Consider the following 16914-nt stretch of genomic DNA (forward strand, 5'->3'; position numbering starts at 1 on the left):
AGGTATATTATTGAATGAAAGATAAATACAATTCCCAGAGCTATATTCCCCTTCTTTTTTTTTTTCCTTATCAGAGGCTTTTTTCCTTTATATAGCATCATTCCCCATTATCTTCATCGACTACTTGTTCTTTATCTAAGTATCCACTTGAGTATATATCACGTCAGGTCTCCTCTTTAGCTCTCTGTGAGTGGTAGTAGCTGAGATTACACTGTTCAGGGGTCTTCTCCACATTAATGCGACAAGAAAAGCAGATACAGTGCATTTAATGTGGTGGTAGCAGCTTTTCCTTTTAGATATTTCTCTGTTCTTATCATTTCCAGGCATGCTCAAAGCTTATCCTTATCCCTGAAGTTGTTAGGAAGATACTCGAACCCTCCAGATATTTGCTTGACCAAGAATATTTGCATCCGAGGAGAATGACCTCTTCGGACCACTGGTGTTCTCTTCGGACCACCGGTGCTCTCTTCGGATTGTACTCCTTCATTTCCAGGTATCTGTCTTTCATACGAACTCCTTCTCAACCGCTTTCATCTCTTTGGACACGCAGTAACCTTCAAATAGGGCCCTAGGCCCAATATATAAGGTTGGGCTTTCACCCCCCACATATATATATATATATATCTTTTGCTAATATGTTACCAAAAACTATAGGCTCTCAAGACATATCAAACTATTTCTATTGTTAAATATAATAAATAAAAAATATAAATTACATCACCCTTAAAGGATTTATGAAATGGCACCCCTTGGAGGTCTTTATATATAAATGCAGAAATTAATTAATTGTTATCTTAGGGAGTGTTCAAACTTGTCTCTTAGCCTATATTAAACTCCAAACACAACCCACGGTTTACTTTGCAATAAAGTTGGGATAAAAAAAAAAAAAATCACAATCTTACAATATATATTTCCAAATTAACCTACCCACTCACACATGAGCTCACCATAATCTTTTATTTATTTATTTTTAGTAGTTCACGTGTCACGTGTGAGGTAGTAGACTAATTTGAGAATATCGTAATTTTTTGTTATGCCTTAGAAAAAATCTTAAGATTTTTAAGTTTGAAAAAAAATTCATAGTTTAATACTTTAATTTAATATTTTTTGGAAATTTCAAATTTTAATTTTTTACATCTCTAAATTATAGGTTTAAAATGTAATTATTCTAAGAAATAAAAACAAAAAAGTGTTTGCTAGGACTCTTGTAACTCAATTGACATCTCTTAATTTATGGTTTAAATCCCCTCATTCTATTGTAACTATCAAATTATCAAAAAAAAAAAAAATGCAAAGCTTAAGTACAGCACTACACTTGGTTAAATACAACACTATAGTTGGTTAAGTTATCCACCTTAGCCTAAATTACATTAAACTCATTTGTAATTATTATTATTTTTGTTTGAGAAGTTCCACGATTACAATTTTTTTACAACAAATTTTAGGTGGTAATAACTTAGTCCTTAGCATTTGTTGTAAAAATTATAGATATAACATTTATCTTGTTTTGTTTTTTGGTCTTAATACAAAACAAAACTAAGCAGTCATAATTCTCTCAAGATAAATGCTACGTTCATAATATTTTTTGCAAATAGTTACAGATTGATTAGAACTAATAATAACGTACTACTTATGAATTTTTATGACATTATAAAATGTTGAGGATGTAGCACATATTTTTTTTTTTTGAAACCTTAACTTGACCTTTGTGCAAAAAAAAAAAAAAAAAAAAAAAAAAGAACTAGGGAAAGTGTTTGGACATGCGTATTAGAGTCCTAAAGTGGAGGAAGATGTTTGGGAACAAAGGAAGGAGGCGTCAGATAGTAAAGTGCGCAGGGAGTATAAAAAGGCTTTCATCACCTCCCAGCGCATTTTAGGGCAACTCCCAATTTCCCAATCCACCTCACCTGGATTGCTCCCATGAATTCAATTGGTACCATTCTCTTATCTTTCTTTAATATTTTCCTCCTCTTAAAACAGTATCTCTGTCTCTCTCTTTATGTATGTGCGTGTGAATGGACATGGTTATTATATCTGTAAAAGTAATGTTTGTCTCTGTTTCTAATTTGGAGCAATATATGCAGCCAGAGACTCTTAAAAATGAAGTGTTCATGTGAATTTCTGTGTGAAACACAAATCACATTTTGGATTTTCCATTTCTGATAATGGGTTGTCCTCAATTTTGCAGAATGTGTTAGTAATGTGATTGATATGAGTTTTATATTGTATATGTTTGTGTGTGTTTATGTACATTACGTGCAGTCAGAGTCTGTTAAAAATGAATTGCTCATCTGAAATTTTTGTGAGAAACACAAAGCCCATTTTGGAGTTTTTCATTTCTCATAATGGGTTATCCTCAATTTTGTGGAATGTGATTGACTTGAGTTGTATGTATATATGATATGTGCAGTTAAGAGTCTCTTTAAAATAATTTTCATTTTGAATTTTTTGATAAAAACAAAAACCATTTTGGCTTTTCCATTTTGGTAATGGGTTGTCCTCAAATTTGCAGAATGTGTTAGGAATATGATTGATTGAGCTGAATGTGTATATGTTTTTGTGTGTCTATATCCAATATTTACAGTCAGAGTCTATTAGAACTAAAGTGTTTACGTAATTTTGTTCGTAAGTAAACATAAATCCCATTTTGGGTTTCCCATTATTGATAATAATTATCCTCAACTTCGCATAATGCATCAGAAATGTGATTGAATTGAGCTGTACATGTACATAATGCATGTGAAAAAGAGCTAGAGTGGCAATCTAATTCTGAGGTAAAATGGAAAAGTCTGATAGGATTGCGCAGAAATCAATAGATGGAAATTTCATTACAAACGATTGGTGTTTGTTGGTCTTTCTTCAGGAACTCAAAGATGTAACTATAAGATAAGAGTTTAGCTTGAATGAAACCTGAACTACGAAGTAACATTTGCGGATATGTTTTTGAAAGTTGATCAACAAGCAATGAGCTCAGCTTACTTTTTAAATTATAATTATTATAAAACCTCGTTGCCCTCTGAATAGGTCCAACAGAAATATTGAGTCTGTTCAAATAAGAACTTGACTCATATTTGGAATTTGTGAGGGCATATGACATAATCTACTTCCAAGTTCTTGCATTTGTTTACCTGATCTCTCAATACAATTGTGTGAATAGGAAGATTACAACTTGTGCCTTTAGGGCTACCAGTTTCAATTTGCTAGCTTTGACAATCACTGAGATTGTAATTCCAAACAAACAAAGCAGTGAGTGTATTGAATTACAATGGAAAAGTGGATGGTCGGTGGATGCTTGAAATGTGAAGTGCCTCTAAACTTCTGGTACATATGAGAAATCCTCTACTTTGCTGAGGTTATATCCTTTAATTACTTAAAAGTCCATATTCTTCACTTTTGTTGGATTTGAGGAAGCATGTTAACGTTTAAAACCTGAAAAAGAATAGTGTGATACTGAATTGGTGATGACCATCTGAGAAATCTCAAGAATTATTATTTCTGTATAATGAGTGTTGTTATTTTAACCAACAACATGCCTTTTATTATTTATTTATTTCCAATGAAAATATGGAATTTTATGTGTGGGAAAACTGTTTTGGGTTGATTATTTAATCATCAACATCATCATCACTGGTTTTTTTCTATTATTTTCCCTTTTTTCTTGGTTGTTGACCAGCATTTAGATTAGTTGCCAGTTACTATGAATACATGTGCTCATATGTTGTTATGCCCTTTTTATTTGGTATGGCTCAATTTTTTTATTTTCTTCTCTGTTCTATGGTGTATCTTTCCATCTGTTGGGACTGGTTTGGCTAATCAAGGCTTTTGGTTTTTTGTTTTGTCTTGTTTTTTATATTTCCTTTTTTGAAAAGACATAGGGTATTGAGTGGTTTAATGAGAAAGTGTAATGTCTGAAGAGGCTGGACCGTTGTTGGTGGTTTATGATGATCCCTCAGATCAACGATCTTTGTCCTTGGACGATACCAGTAGCACTGAGGAATCACCTGATGAAACTAGGCTCTCCCTAGAAACCACTAATGATGCAATTCCATATATGGGGCAAAGATTTGCTACTCATGATGCTGCTTATGAATTTTATAGTGAATTTGCGAAGCGATGTGGCTTCTCAATCCGGCGTCACCGCACAGAGGGGAAGGATGGGGTTGGTAAAGGACTCACTAGACGCTACTTTGTATGTCACCGTGCTGGCAACACCCCCATCAAAGCCTCGAATGAAAGTAAACCTCAAAGAAACCGAAAATCATCTCGTTGTGGATGTCAAGCGTACATGCGAATAAGCAAGACAACAGAATTAGGGGCTTCAGAATGGCGTATCACAGGTTTTCTAAACCACCATAATCATGAGCTCTTAGAACCAAGTCAAGTTCGTTTCCTTCCTGCATACCGGACCATTTCAGACACGGACAAGAGCAGAATCCTTATGTTTGCCAAAACAGGAATTTCTGTTCACCAGATGATGAGACTTATGGAGCTTGAGAAGTGTGTGGAACCAGGATATTTGCCTTTCACTGAAAAGGATGTTAGGAATTTGCTCCAATCATTTAGGAAATTAGATCCAGAAGAGGAGAGCATAGACTTATTAAGAATGTGCAGAAACATTAAGGAGAGAGACCCTAACTTCAAGTTTGAGTATACACTTGATTCAAACAATAGGTTAGAGAACATCACCTGGTCATATGCCTCATCTGTCCAGTCATATGAGGTCTTTGGTGATGCAGTTGTGTTTGATACAACACATCGCTTGACTGCAATTGACATGCCGCTTGGGATATGGGTTGGAATGAATAATTATGGTATGCCTTGCTTCTTTGGCTGCGTCCTTTTGCGTGAGGAAAATTTGAGGTCATTTTCATGGGCATTGAAGGTAATAACTGAAAATAATTATGGGGTTTCCCCCCTAATCTGTCACCTTATATTGCACATGTGACTGCTGTAAATCTTAATTGAACTATTCAATCAATTGCTTTTCTCTTATGAGGCATAACCAATCAAAAGGCTAATTGCGGGATAGAACATAGAATTTGAATTTTGAAGCTGGATGTTTAGGATAGCCAGTTAGGTTTTGGACCATGCACAAAATAATGCTGGTTGATTGAGTTTTCACATGAGGGACTTCTGTAATTGGGACTTGATATTCTTTATGTTACAATTATAAATGATGGGAACCAGGCCAAATGGTCACTGAACATCTACTTGTCCGATTGGTAGTGGACAATTTGTATGAAATGGGGACTCTTTTTTCCCCAATAAATACTCAGTGAGCACCTCCTGGTATTGTTCAATGCCTATTGGTCTGTTCTTCCTGTCATCCTAATTGGACAAGGCATTATATTAGTATGAAAATTTCTCTTCACTGTTGGGTAATATATTGCACATGCTCACATGCATTTCCTTTTTTTGAATAGCTTTACTGATCCCAATTTGACATTGGTGTTTATGTGTTGTATTGTATATATGGAACTTTGGAAGGCATTCTTGGGGTTTATGAACGGGAAGGCTCCGCAAACAATTCTAACTGATCAAAATTTGTGTCTCAAAGAAGCAGTAGCCATTGAATTGCCTATGACGAAACACGCACTTTGCATATGGATGATTGTAGGGAAATTTCCGTCCTGGTTTAATGCTGTACTGGGAGAACGTTACAATGAGTGGAAGACAGAGTTTTTTCGAATCTATAATCTGGAGTCAATTGAGGATTTTGAACTCGGTTGGATGGAGATGGTAAATTCCTTTGGGTTGCACGCTAATAGGCATATAGCCAACTTGTATGGGTTGCGCTCACTTTGGGCACTACCATTCTTGAGAACCCATTTCTTTGCGGGAATGACAACGAATGGCCAGTCAAAGTCAATTAATGCTTTCATTCAAAGATTTTTGAGTGCACAGACCCGGCTTGCACACTTTGTTGAACAAGTATGCTATCTCTTTTACTATTGGCCTATTGCTATTTATTTAGATTAAGATATTAATATTTTGCTGTTGTTTTTTATTGTATTCTCAAGTCATGGTCATGATTCAGAGTGCGTAGTGAGTACAATGTTCTACATTTTACTTGGTCTCACTTAAAGATTTTGAAGTGCTGTTAATTCAGGAGTAACTTTACAAAAGTATTAGCATATGAAGGTCCTATAATTGATTATACTTTTTGTGTAGGCTCTTATGAAATTTATCTAGGCAAGCCCCAGTGTTCTGTCCCTTTTACCTAGATGCTGGTGAAACAGAAATGCTTGGACATTTTCCGGCACTTTCCTTATTATGTTCACAAGGTCTTGGCCTGTTGTTTTTTTCTCCACACAACCTTATCAAAGAAAAGTAAAAAGAAAGATAGTAACGACTACAAAGAAAGGAAGGAATAGTTATTAATGTTCCTAATTAAGCTCTAAAAAATTATATTGAACCTGTTAGCCCCTGCCTTATTGTGGTGAATGCACGTGTAACCTAGTGAATCTGAAGATGCCAAAACGTAGGGCCCTTCAGAAAATGAATCATGTCAAACAGACAAGTTGTATAGAAGGCTGTATGGTGAGCAAAAAGAACTACTCTTTTGCCATTCACCAAAGGTAGTATTGGCTGAATTGATGTGCAATTTATCCTAATCCCTCTAAATAGTGCCTACTTGTCCTTAACCTGAAGTGTTTGTCATACCAAGACTATCATATTAAATAAAGGCTTAATTGCCACATTATTGAAAAGTTGATTTTAATATTGATCTCCATGATTTGGGTTACTTTGCTCCCCTTTTTGATGCGGTTACGGGCTATTCATTATGTATGAAATTCGCAACTTGTTTCTGGTTTGTTAGATTGATGAAAAACCGTCTAAACAGCAAAAATGATACAAAATTATTGGTTGGAAAAAATTTTCTTTCCTTATTAATTGGGATTTGGGCTTAGTTGAGTTAAGTTTTTCCCTCTTATTAAATTAAAACTTGCACAAGCAGGCAGCAGTTGCTGTGGATTTCAGAGATCAAGCTGGAGAACAACAAACAATGCAACAGAATCTCCAAAATATTTGCTTGAAGACAGGGGCCCCCATGGAATCCCATGCTGCCACTATCCTTACTCCTTTTGCCTTCTCTAAGCTACAAGAACAACTTGTTCTGGCTGCCCACTATGCATCTTTTCAGATGGATGATGGTTTTCTTGTAAGACACCACACAAAAGCTGAGGGAGGCCGGAAAGTCTATTGGGCTCCTAGGGAAGGCATCATCAGTTGCAGCTGCCATCATTTTGAGTTTTCTGGAATTCTCTGCCGGCATGCTCTTCGAGTTTTCTCAACAGGAAACTGCTTTCAGATCCCAGATAGGTATCTTCCTATCCGTTGGCGCAGGATCAGTACACCTTCTGCAAAGCTTTTTCAGAGTACTCCAAGTGATCATGCAGAAAGAATTCAGATATTGCAAAATATGGTATCAACTCTTGTAACAGAATCTGCCAAGTCCAAGGAGAGGCTAGATATTGCAAATGAGCAAATTTCCATCCTTTTATCTCGTATAAAAGAGCAGCCAGTTTCATTACAAGGTATGAGAGATGTGTCGTCCATTCATGAAGTTTTTGACTCAAGAATATACCAAAAATAGTTAGCATAGTGTTGAATTCTTGTGGAAAGCAGAGGGAAACACGGTGGAAATTATCACAGAAAGCGAGTTTGGGGATTTGTATAGCAAGATTTGAGAGGAAAGCTTCTTTTGTTGAAGGCTTGGGGCTGAGGTTCTTTGCATGGCATTTTGAGAGTTTTGGTACATACACATAATTGATACAAGTTGTCTTTTGTAGACATCATAAAAAACTTGCAGGGTGTTTTCACGAGGGTTCCAATATGTAAAAAATATATAGAAAGAACTTTGTGTCTGTATGTATACTGCTGTGGTTAAAAAGATTAGCTCATTTTGGCATTTAGAATTATGATACAAGAAAAACATATGTTTAGAGGAAGTGGTGTGTAATTCATCCCAAAAAATTTAGTGTGTTTTGATGCAACTGAAGGATTGAAAGAACTTTGTGTCTGTATGAATATTGTTGTGTTTGTGGTTAAAAAGATAAGCTCATTTTGGCATTTAGTATACAAGAAAAATATATTATTAGAGGAAGTGGTGTGTAATTCATCCAAAAAAAAGTAGTGTGTTTTGAAGCAACTAAAGGATTGAGTTGAAGATGGTTCTTTTCTTCTTAAGAGTGCAAGCATTCGTTTATTTATTTTATCCATCTTTTTGTTTTCTTGGAGGAGGTTGATAGTTGACAGTGCTGGCTTAGTTTTCCATTAACTTGGCTAGGGGTGTTCAAAAACCGCACCAAAACCAACCGCAAAATGGCATAACTACACTGCAATGCATGTGACAATGCACCGTACTGCACCTTCTCTATATATTAATATATATTTTTTTAATATTAAATATATTATTAATAATTTAACAACACTAGTTTTCAAAAAAAAAGGTTTAATAATCCTAGAAAGTGTCTAACCCAAAATAAAGAAAAACTAACCCAATAGTTTAAAACTTGGCCCAAAACTTAATTTTGGGTTGGGCAGGAAATGCTCAATATTTGAAAAATATATTGGTTTCAAACCGTTCAAATCACATCTTATATACTGTACTGTATATGTGACTGTAAAATTGAGGTGCGGTGCGGTTATGGTTTTGGCTAAATTCTAAATCGCATTGCACTGAGAACACCCCTAAACTTGGCTATACAATAGATGGAAAAGAAAGGCAAAGAGCAGTGGGAGTTTTGAATCTTTTGATTGCGTAGCATTAGAGTTTTGCAACGTCTCTTTCTGCTGAGAATTTGGTTTTCTTCTACAAAATCCCTTTCTTTTGCCGGAGGTTTTGCTTTTTCTTTGCTTTTGAGTATCGGATATACAATTAACTCTTTTTATGAGTTTTTTTATTTGGCTTTCTAATGTCCTCAGGTACTTAAGAAAGTCAAAAGACATGTATTTCAAAGTTTTTCTTCCAATCGAGTAAGTTTAATATGAATGGATCTAATGGTTTGACTATGACATTTTCTTCTACTTGATGCTGTTTCACCCGAATTATCCAACTTCCAAAATCATTGGCATGCCATATGTGGCCGAAATTCAGGGTCTTTCTTGACCTTAAAGAAGAACCAACATTTACTAGCTACTTGTTTGATCTGGAATTAATTGAGACTCCTATTATCAATCTTTTCAATCCAAAATGAAAATGGAAGAAAAGTGTATATTAATGCACCAGAGATATAATCTAAATTTCCCATTAATAATTTGTAGTAGATGCAAGTGATATGGTGTGTGTTCTTTCCATATGTTAGAAATTGAACTGCACTTCTTTCTTGAGCATGCAAATGATATGCTTTGAGCGAAACCAATTCTTGGCGTATGATGGGCAGTGTGTACATGACCTGAGTACATCTTCATTGAGGCATGCTAATGAATCTGCTATCATTAGCAAATCCATCTATGACTCTACGTGTTTGAGTTACAGAGAACAATCCAAATAAAGGCAATCTTTATGAGTTATAACCTTCTCATTGTAATTACCACTGTAATATGCAGGGCCAAGCCCATAAGGGCCAATATGTCCATATTTGATCCCTTTGAATTTTTCTTCCCTCAAAGAAATATGATTTATTTTAAAAAAAAAAAATTTAAGATCACACATTTCGGTCCTTCAAATTTTTCATTTTTTAAAAATGGATCTTTAGATAAAATTAAACTTCCAAAATTTTTAGAGAAGGTAAATCAGGGTTCTTTTTCATTAAACATTTAGAAAATACACCAATTTTCTTTTCTTTTACCTATAAAATATTATTTTAGTACCTAAAATTTGCATGAATTTTGTTTTTCATTCTTAAAGGTTAAATTTTTATTTTTTTAATCTCTAAACTATTAAAAATATTTCACAACTAAAAAAAAATGGTTATTTTCTCATTCCTAAAATATTGATTTTGTCCCTATTATTATCTCTAAACTATTTAAAAAAGCTTTTTACAAAATTTAAGAACGAAAAACAAACTTTTTGATAAAGTTTAGGAAAGAAGATAATATTTTAGCCTATAAATTGTAATTACACAAACAACATAGATGAACTTAAGAGCATTTGTATCAACTTTTACAAAATTTTTTGTTTATTTTAATATAAGAACTTACTTTTTCTATTTTACATAAGCATTTTTCTAAACACTCCACATTATATTATCTATTTTACTCAATATTTCATTAAAATATCTTCTTTTTTTTTATTTCTCTTTCTTCACATACAATTACTACCATCTACTTGCTTTCTTCATCTCTCGATAAATAAAATAGATACAAAATAAAATAATAAAAAATTAAATACAAAATAAATAGCGTAAATGTAAATTTTAATAAATTTATAAATTTACGCAACTTATAAATTTATCCAATTATAAATTCAGGTATTTTAAGCAAAATTTTGTAAATTTATTATTCCTCCCAAACATAGACTAACAAAAAAAAAAAACTCCCTCATTCACTCTCTCTCTCTCTCTCTCTATCTGCTCGTGTCTGACGTCTCTCATTGTCTAGCTCCTCAGACTCTCTCACCGTACCTCCATTGCCAGGTATACTCTCTTCTCTCTCACAGCTTTGGCTCGTCAATAACATCTTATATTGCCTGAAACTTTGTGTGTTGCTCGATGATGCAACAAATCTTTTTTACTCCACACAATTGCTTCTTCTTTTTTTTTTTTTTTCTTTTTTTTTTCCTTATTGGGTTTTGGTGTATGATGTGTCCTTTTCCATTTCTATTGTTTATGTGTGTGTGTATGTTCTTAAAAAATCTGGGCTTTGTTCATATTTGTGTGTTTGCTTTCTCTTTGGGTTTTGATGAATAATTGACCTTTCCATTTCTATTGCTTCTATATGTATTAACAAATAAATAAATAAATTGGGCTTTGCTTTCTTTGTGTCTGTGTGTGTGTTTTTTTCTCCCAATTTTTATGTGCACTTCCAGATTTTCTATTGTTAATTTGTGCTAAGTGAAAAAAATGGAGTATGTTACCTTTTTTATTATTATTTTTTTTACGCTTTTAATTTTCTTAGGAAGAAAATGGAGGCAGAATGTGATGTATATGGTTTGTTTTCATTTGCTGAAAGTTGCATTTGAATGTTGAAATATTTCTGTTGGTGGTTGCTGTTGCAGGGGGCTACAGGTTGAATTTGATTTTAATTGAAAGATTAAAAGAAGAGAGAATGCATCCCCCGTTAACGCTACACAAGCACCCAATGTGCGCTGAAGTGAGTCCATCTTTGCCTACTAGCTTTAGTTGTTACTTGTTATTCACAACTAAGTATATGTTATGCTTATAAGTTGCTTGTTTTTAATATTTATTTTTGTGGGTTTAACTTGAATGAATGGATGCATATGTGCATATGTGCATTTGTGCATTTTCTTTGTTATTATTATTATTATTATTTTGGATGAATAGTTAACTTTTCATTTAACCAAAGCAGCCCGGCTGCACTACAGTTAAACCAAACAAAACAGCCATTAACAAAAAGAAAACAGACAAGCTAAATTCAATTCATTGAATAACGCAAGGCAGCCTCCACACACAACACAAATCCCATTTCGGATTGAATTCTTCGTTCTTGTTTTTGTCACCGCTCTGCCCCTCACATCAGCGCGGATTTCTTTCAGCAGCATCTCTTCACTGTTAACTTGACCATGGCGAAACTCTTTCATTTCTATCCTTCCAAATGTGATATATTGTAGCTTGCCTTGCTTTGCAGATGGTCTTTCTTAAACCATTTTCTTTTAACTTGTTAACTGCCCAATCTAGCTCATCATTCCATCTGCTTGTTGGTCTGTCAATGAGGCTTTTTTGAACAATCTGCTTCCAAATTCTCTGGATTACAGAACATTCATAAAACAGATGGTCCCTTGATTCAATAATTCTTCTTCAGAATTATCATAGAATGAATACATTATAACCCCATTTTAAATGCCTTTCTTTAGTCCCTATCCTGTCTAGAATCACTGGAAAAGTTAAAAAGGACGTTTTGGGAAAAAACCTGGAAACCACATAATCCTCCACCACCATACAGTAGGCTAAATTTGCTTGGTTGATATGTATATATATATATATATATACATATCAATGGGGTTTCCAAAGCCCGGGCAAGGTGGCAGTGTCCACCTCTGAGGGCTATATATATATATATGAATGGTTGGGATATGGCTAGAGTCCAATAAGGGGGGAATGTGATTTTGTCATGAACACCTTATCATCAACTGTGAGCAGGAGAAGTCAAAATAATTTGCATGGGAACATTTTTAAAGTGACCTGTCTTTTGCATCACTAACCATGAATGTTTGTGTTATAATTTTGATTATCATGTCTGTTTCATTGGAAACTTTCCATTCTTTCAAATCAAGTGGTGTTGGAAGATGGCAAAGAAGCGAATAAGTGTTTGGTCTGACTGATATATCATCTGATTTGTGCAGATTATTGAAGAGTTCCAGAAGTGCCATATAGACCATCCTATTGGAAAATTCTTTGGTGAATGTACAAATCTCAAAATAAAGCTTGATCGTTGTTTCAGGGAGGAAGTGAGTTTTTTATGGATCTCAGTTTCTCTTTGGTTTAGGCCTTTATTTTGTAATTCCTTTGTATTAAGATCTTTCAAAATTTTGACAGAAAGCTATAAAGCGGAAAGCAAACTTTGAACAGAGTAAGAAATTGAAAGAGAGGCTACGAGCTCATAGGAAGGAAGTTTCTGAGGAGAATAATTTTGTGCAATTGTAATGGCCAAGTGAGAGAAAGTGTCTTCATTACCAAATTGAAGTTTAACATGACATCTTCTACAAAAGTCCTGCAAGAATATAATGTTGCAGGAACAAACTATAGTTTGTTGGCATTGTGCAATTTGGTTGATATTTTGTTGCATGTGATGTTGTCAAGATGTTTATTCGTTCCGCTGAACTATGTGGAAAATAAGATATTATTTTGTATAAGAATTATTAATTTAGACCTTGGATGCTTAACATGGAAAGGTTTTTGAAAATCTTAATTTTGTTCCTCCAAAGAATTGTTAATTTAAACACTTGTATTCCGAATAAGATCAATAACTTATGGGAAACTCACTCTTGGGTTTTCTAGTTGTCTTGGCCTCCTCCTGGATAATGTAGATGTATTATTTGTGTTCTGTTGGCACATTTCAATATTTAATGAGGTTTTCTGTCTATTAAAAGGCATCATCAATACAATATGGTATCAGAAAGATATATTGAGAACGAAATCAATATGAAAATTATGTATTTCCTGCTTTGAACTTTTTACATTTGTTGTAAAAAAGAATTTAATCTTATTGCGTAATAGGAACATTTGATAATTATGCATGAATGACTTTCACTCAGTTCTGTTTTTGCAACAAGATTATCACCAGATGACATTTCAATTCCCTGATTTACTTGCATCTCAGGAGACAAAAATGCTCCTTTTGACCTGTTCATTGAATGGATTCCCTGGCAAACAAACAACACTTTGGAAATTTAAGAAGCATTGATGTTCAGAAAAGTCACTAAAAATACAGTAGGACACTTTGATCAGAACACTAGGAGGTATCAAAGAAACCAAAGGGCTGATTGCTAAATAGATACAAATATGTATAGGATATATTTATCTAATACACTCTTAAATGAAGAGTAATAGTTTTTATTTTATTTCAAATAAAAGTAATAGTTCCATTTTATTTATTTATTATATGATCAGTGAACCTACTTCAGTAACTGCTTAATGTAAAGTTTAGATTTGGTGCATAATCATTATGAATGGCTCGAGAACGCAGGTCTTTACCATTAACATTTTCATTATCTTAAATTATGACAATTTATATTTAGTTCCAGAAAAGCCTGCTCTAGACCTTGCTTCAAGCAGCAATGAGTAAATCTAACTGCACTTGAATTTATACTCTCACCCAATCATTTTTACAACTAACATTTTGTGGCTTGCCATCAACATAATTAGTTAATTACAGCATTGGGAAGTTGAACTTGAGCAATTAATTACCTCATGCATTTGGCAGATGCATTATCTGTCTCACAACACTTGAGCGTCACAGTTGTGTAAGACTCACATGATGTGAGAGATTGCATAAGCCAACTTTTCTTCCCATATTGGCTCACCATGTAAACAAACTAAATACGCTTATTTTGCCAATTTGTTCATTCAGAAAACAAAGTACTTAAGGAACCTTTGAATTACTCATTTGAGTTATTGGCATCTTGCAAGTCATGGAATTGATCCTTTCAAAATCTTTATTTTGGGCTAACACTTGGTTTAGGATGGGGAAAAAATCAAACTTGCCACAAGAAATAACAGAAACAAGTAAAAAAAAAAAAATTTAATTAAGTGATAAACTGCTAGAACTAATTAACATCCATATAATATCTATTGTCATGTACATCCCATTGCAAATTCCAGCAGTTGTGACCTTGATATTCAGATCAGAACATCTATTCAATCTAAAGGATTCTTTCTGAGTATGTTTAAATTCTAGTTCCATGTGAACACACTTGATGCATTTAAAGTAACAAGTTCATATGTAGTTGATGGGCTCTTTCTATACTTTACTCTATAAACTTCAAATATAAAGACATCATAGTAACAAAAACCTTAACCTTTTCTTCTGTATTGAAAAGAATTCTGGCAAAGAGCTTCAGTCAACGAAATTGCATCTTTTTCACTCAGATCTCTCCTCCAAACCTTGATGTTTGATGAATAAGACCTAGTATAGCTCCAAAGTTTGAGTGATCACATTGCTAAGGGACCGCTTTTTACACCATGTACCATATAGAGCATTCACTGTTCTCAAATGCTTGCTTTCTAGGTACATGATTCAGATCTTGTTCATCATCATCACTTTACTCGATAAACTCAAGTGTCAATGTGCTTTGCTTTTTCTCATTTGTTTGTTCTTGACTGATTTTTTGAGAAACAACATCACAATGGCCTTCAAGAGCAAAAGTACCTGAGTTCGTGGCAATTCTTCAAGAAGTGATGACTTTGAATAGTGCTGCTTTACTTCAGGAGGAACAGTGAGATTCTCAAGGCAGTTCTACAGGAAGTAATGCCTTGGAATGGTGCTGCTCACTTTGAAGAATGTCATCACCTTTAACATCAGGGGGAAATAGGTTAAATTGTTCAGTTGATTTTTTGAAAAGAGGTCCTTCAGACTGTTGCCTCACTTCTTCTAGAATAGTTACACGGAATTGGTCTCCCTTTACTGGAGCAACTAAAGTTAAATCATGGAAATGAACGCACAATATAGAGGGTTAAACTTTATACTTTATCAAAAAATTATATACAGACTGAATCCAAAGCTAAATTGAAATTACAGAGCATTTAATTATATCTAAATTGGAGCCAAATCAAAAATAGAACTGGACAGTGTTTGCTGCAAAACCCCCCACAGCTCCCATACAGGCAATCAATATTGCATGCAGTTTCTGCAGTAAATGCAGTAACTCCCCTAAATGGAGTATGCCATACGTAGGCCAAAATCAATTGGATGCTAGATTGGTACCACTAGTCCAATCTTATATAAAGATCGATGAGGATATGAAGCCCTGATGGTAAACTATACCTCCAATTAGTGTGGTTCATGATTTCTCAACGGTTTCGTGTATGCTGTGTGTTTGTGGGCATAGACCAAAGCCATTTGCTTGTTTTTGCTTCACTAGTTTATATACAGGACGATGACATTGTGGAGTTTGGTAGAAAAATGATTTAGAGTTCAACGACAGCCGATTCTTGCCAAAAAGAAGCTAAGAGACAGTAACAATGCTAGTCAATGTATTTGATAGTTATTGTTATACTCAATACAAAGATGTTGAAAATTATATAGACATACCAGTTGAGAATTTTATATGAGTACATCAAAGGTGAGATTTTTAGCCATTTTTAGTGATGCATGATTAGATTGCAGAAGTAGAATTGTATTCACAAAGGATTCTGGAAGAGACCAGACTAAAGAGTATACAAGCTGATTCTTGGAAAACAAAGGATCACAGGCTTCAAAAAATTAGGTAGTAAGACATACTACAATGATGGAAATAGAACATGAGGCACACTCAAAGACAACATGAGATGAATATAAAAAATCATTCCTTCCCCACCTCCCAAACACACACACTCAACTCAAGGGATAAAGTAGAAGGCATACCTACTTCCTACGCTTGTAAATAATCCAAGATTACATGGATTGGCTCCGGAGGATTGTAATGGTATGTGTTTTTGCATGGCCGGTATAAAAATTCAGGAAAACTTGTCAACAAAGGAAAATTATTGGCCTTGCACCCCAAGTTTGTTGATTTTTGTTAAACATTAAAGAAGCCTTGGGATATTCTTTCAGAAAAAAATCTGTAATTCTCAATCCAATGTTAGAAAAAATAACATAAATATATATCCTTATATTTAAAATATCAATGCTTTACGATTAAAGAAAAACACTGCTTGGTCAATGCATGTTTGAACTATTGGTTGCAAATATCTAATGAATGATGTGTCTGAGCCAACAATGCAGCACCCCAAGCATAATATTTTATTTCTTCAATGTTTTACAGAAGGCCAAGGCAGGAGCTTCAAACCGCAGATCCTGATGTATCCGGCATCACTATACAGCCAATTACATACGATGCAGCTACTCTAACGTGTTGCCTAAACTCGTCACTGTTTTCATGTATTTCTGGAGGAGCTACCATAAAAGTCCTCCTAAGATGAGCTAATTTTAAGTTGGTGATATATTCAACTTTTCCATCTCTGTCTCTATACATATTTTGCATCTTACCGCCCTAGTATAAGTAAAAAATATTATTTGCATCTTTTTCATTGCTTATGACCGGCTTTGCCACTTTTTGGAAATCTGGATATATACAACACATCTTCTAATCCA

The 16914-nt window shown here is 34.2% G+C and overlaps 2 protein-coding genes across 3 annotated transcripts; both read left to right on the forward strand.

The window, feature by feature from the left end:
• Positions 1-1802: 1802 nt before the first annotated feature.
• LOC111992555 (protein FAR1-RELATED SEQUENCE 11) lies at positions 1803-8077 on the forward strand. 2 transcript variants are annotated; one of them, XM_024024436.2, is made up of 4 exons: positions 1803-1933; positions 3870-4882; positions 5488-5931; positions 6959-8077. In XM_024024436.2, exons 2-4 carry the CDS (start codon positions 3905-3907, stop codon positions 7595-7597), a joined length of 2061 nt encoding a protein of 686 aa, XP_023880204.1. In that variant the 5' UTR covers positions 1803-1933; positions 3870-3904; the 3' UTR covers positions 7598-8077. The 2 variants fall into 2 exon arrangements, with proteins under 2 accessions (XP_023880204.1, XP_023880205.1); XM_024024437.2 differs by having other exon boundaries at positions 1825-1933; positions 3876-4882.
• A 2365-nt stretch (positions 8078-10442) lies between these two features.
• On the forward strand, positions 10443-13032 carry LOC111992551 (uncharacterized). Its single transcript, XM_024024433.2, has 4 exons — positions 10443-10580; positions 11162-11256; positions 12467-12571; positions 12660-13032. The coding sequence occupies exons 2-4, from the start codon at positions 11212-11214 to the stop codon at positions 12765-12767; spliced, it is 258 nt and encodes an 85-aa protein (XP_023880201.1). The 5' UTR covers positions 10443-10580; positions 11162-11211; the 3' UTR covers positions 12768-13032.
• Positions 13033-16914: the final 3882 nt, after the last annotated feature.

This window comes from Quercus suber, unplaced genomic scaffold, assembly GCF_002906115.3.
Source record: "Quercus suber isolate HL8 unplaced genomic scaffold, Cork oak 2.0 scaffold_793, whole genome shotgun sequence".
In the NCBI taxonomy this organism is placed as follows: domain Eukaryota; kingdom Viridiplantae; phylum Streptophyta; class Magnoliopsida; order Fagales; family Fagaceae; genus Quercus; species Quercus suber.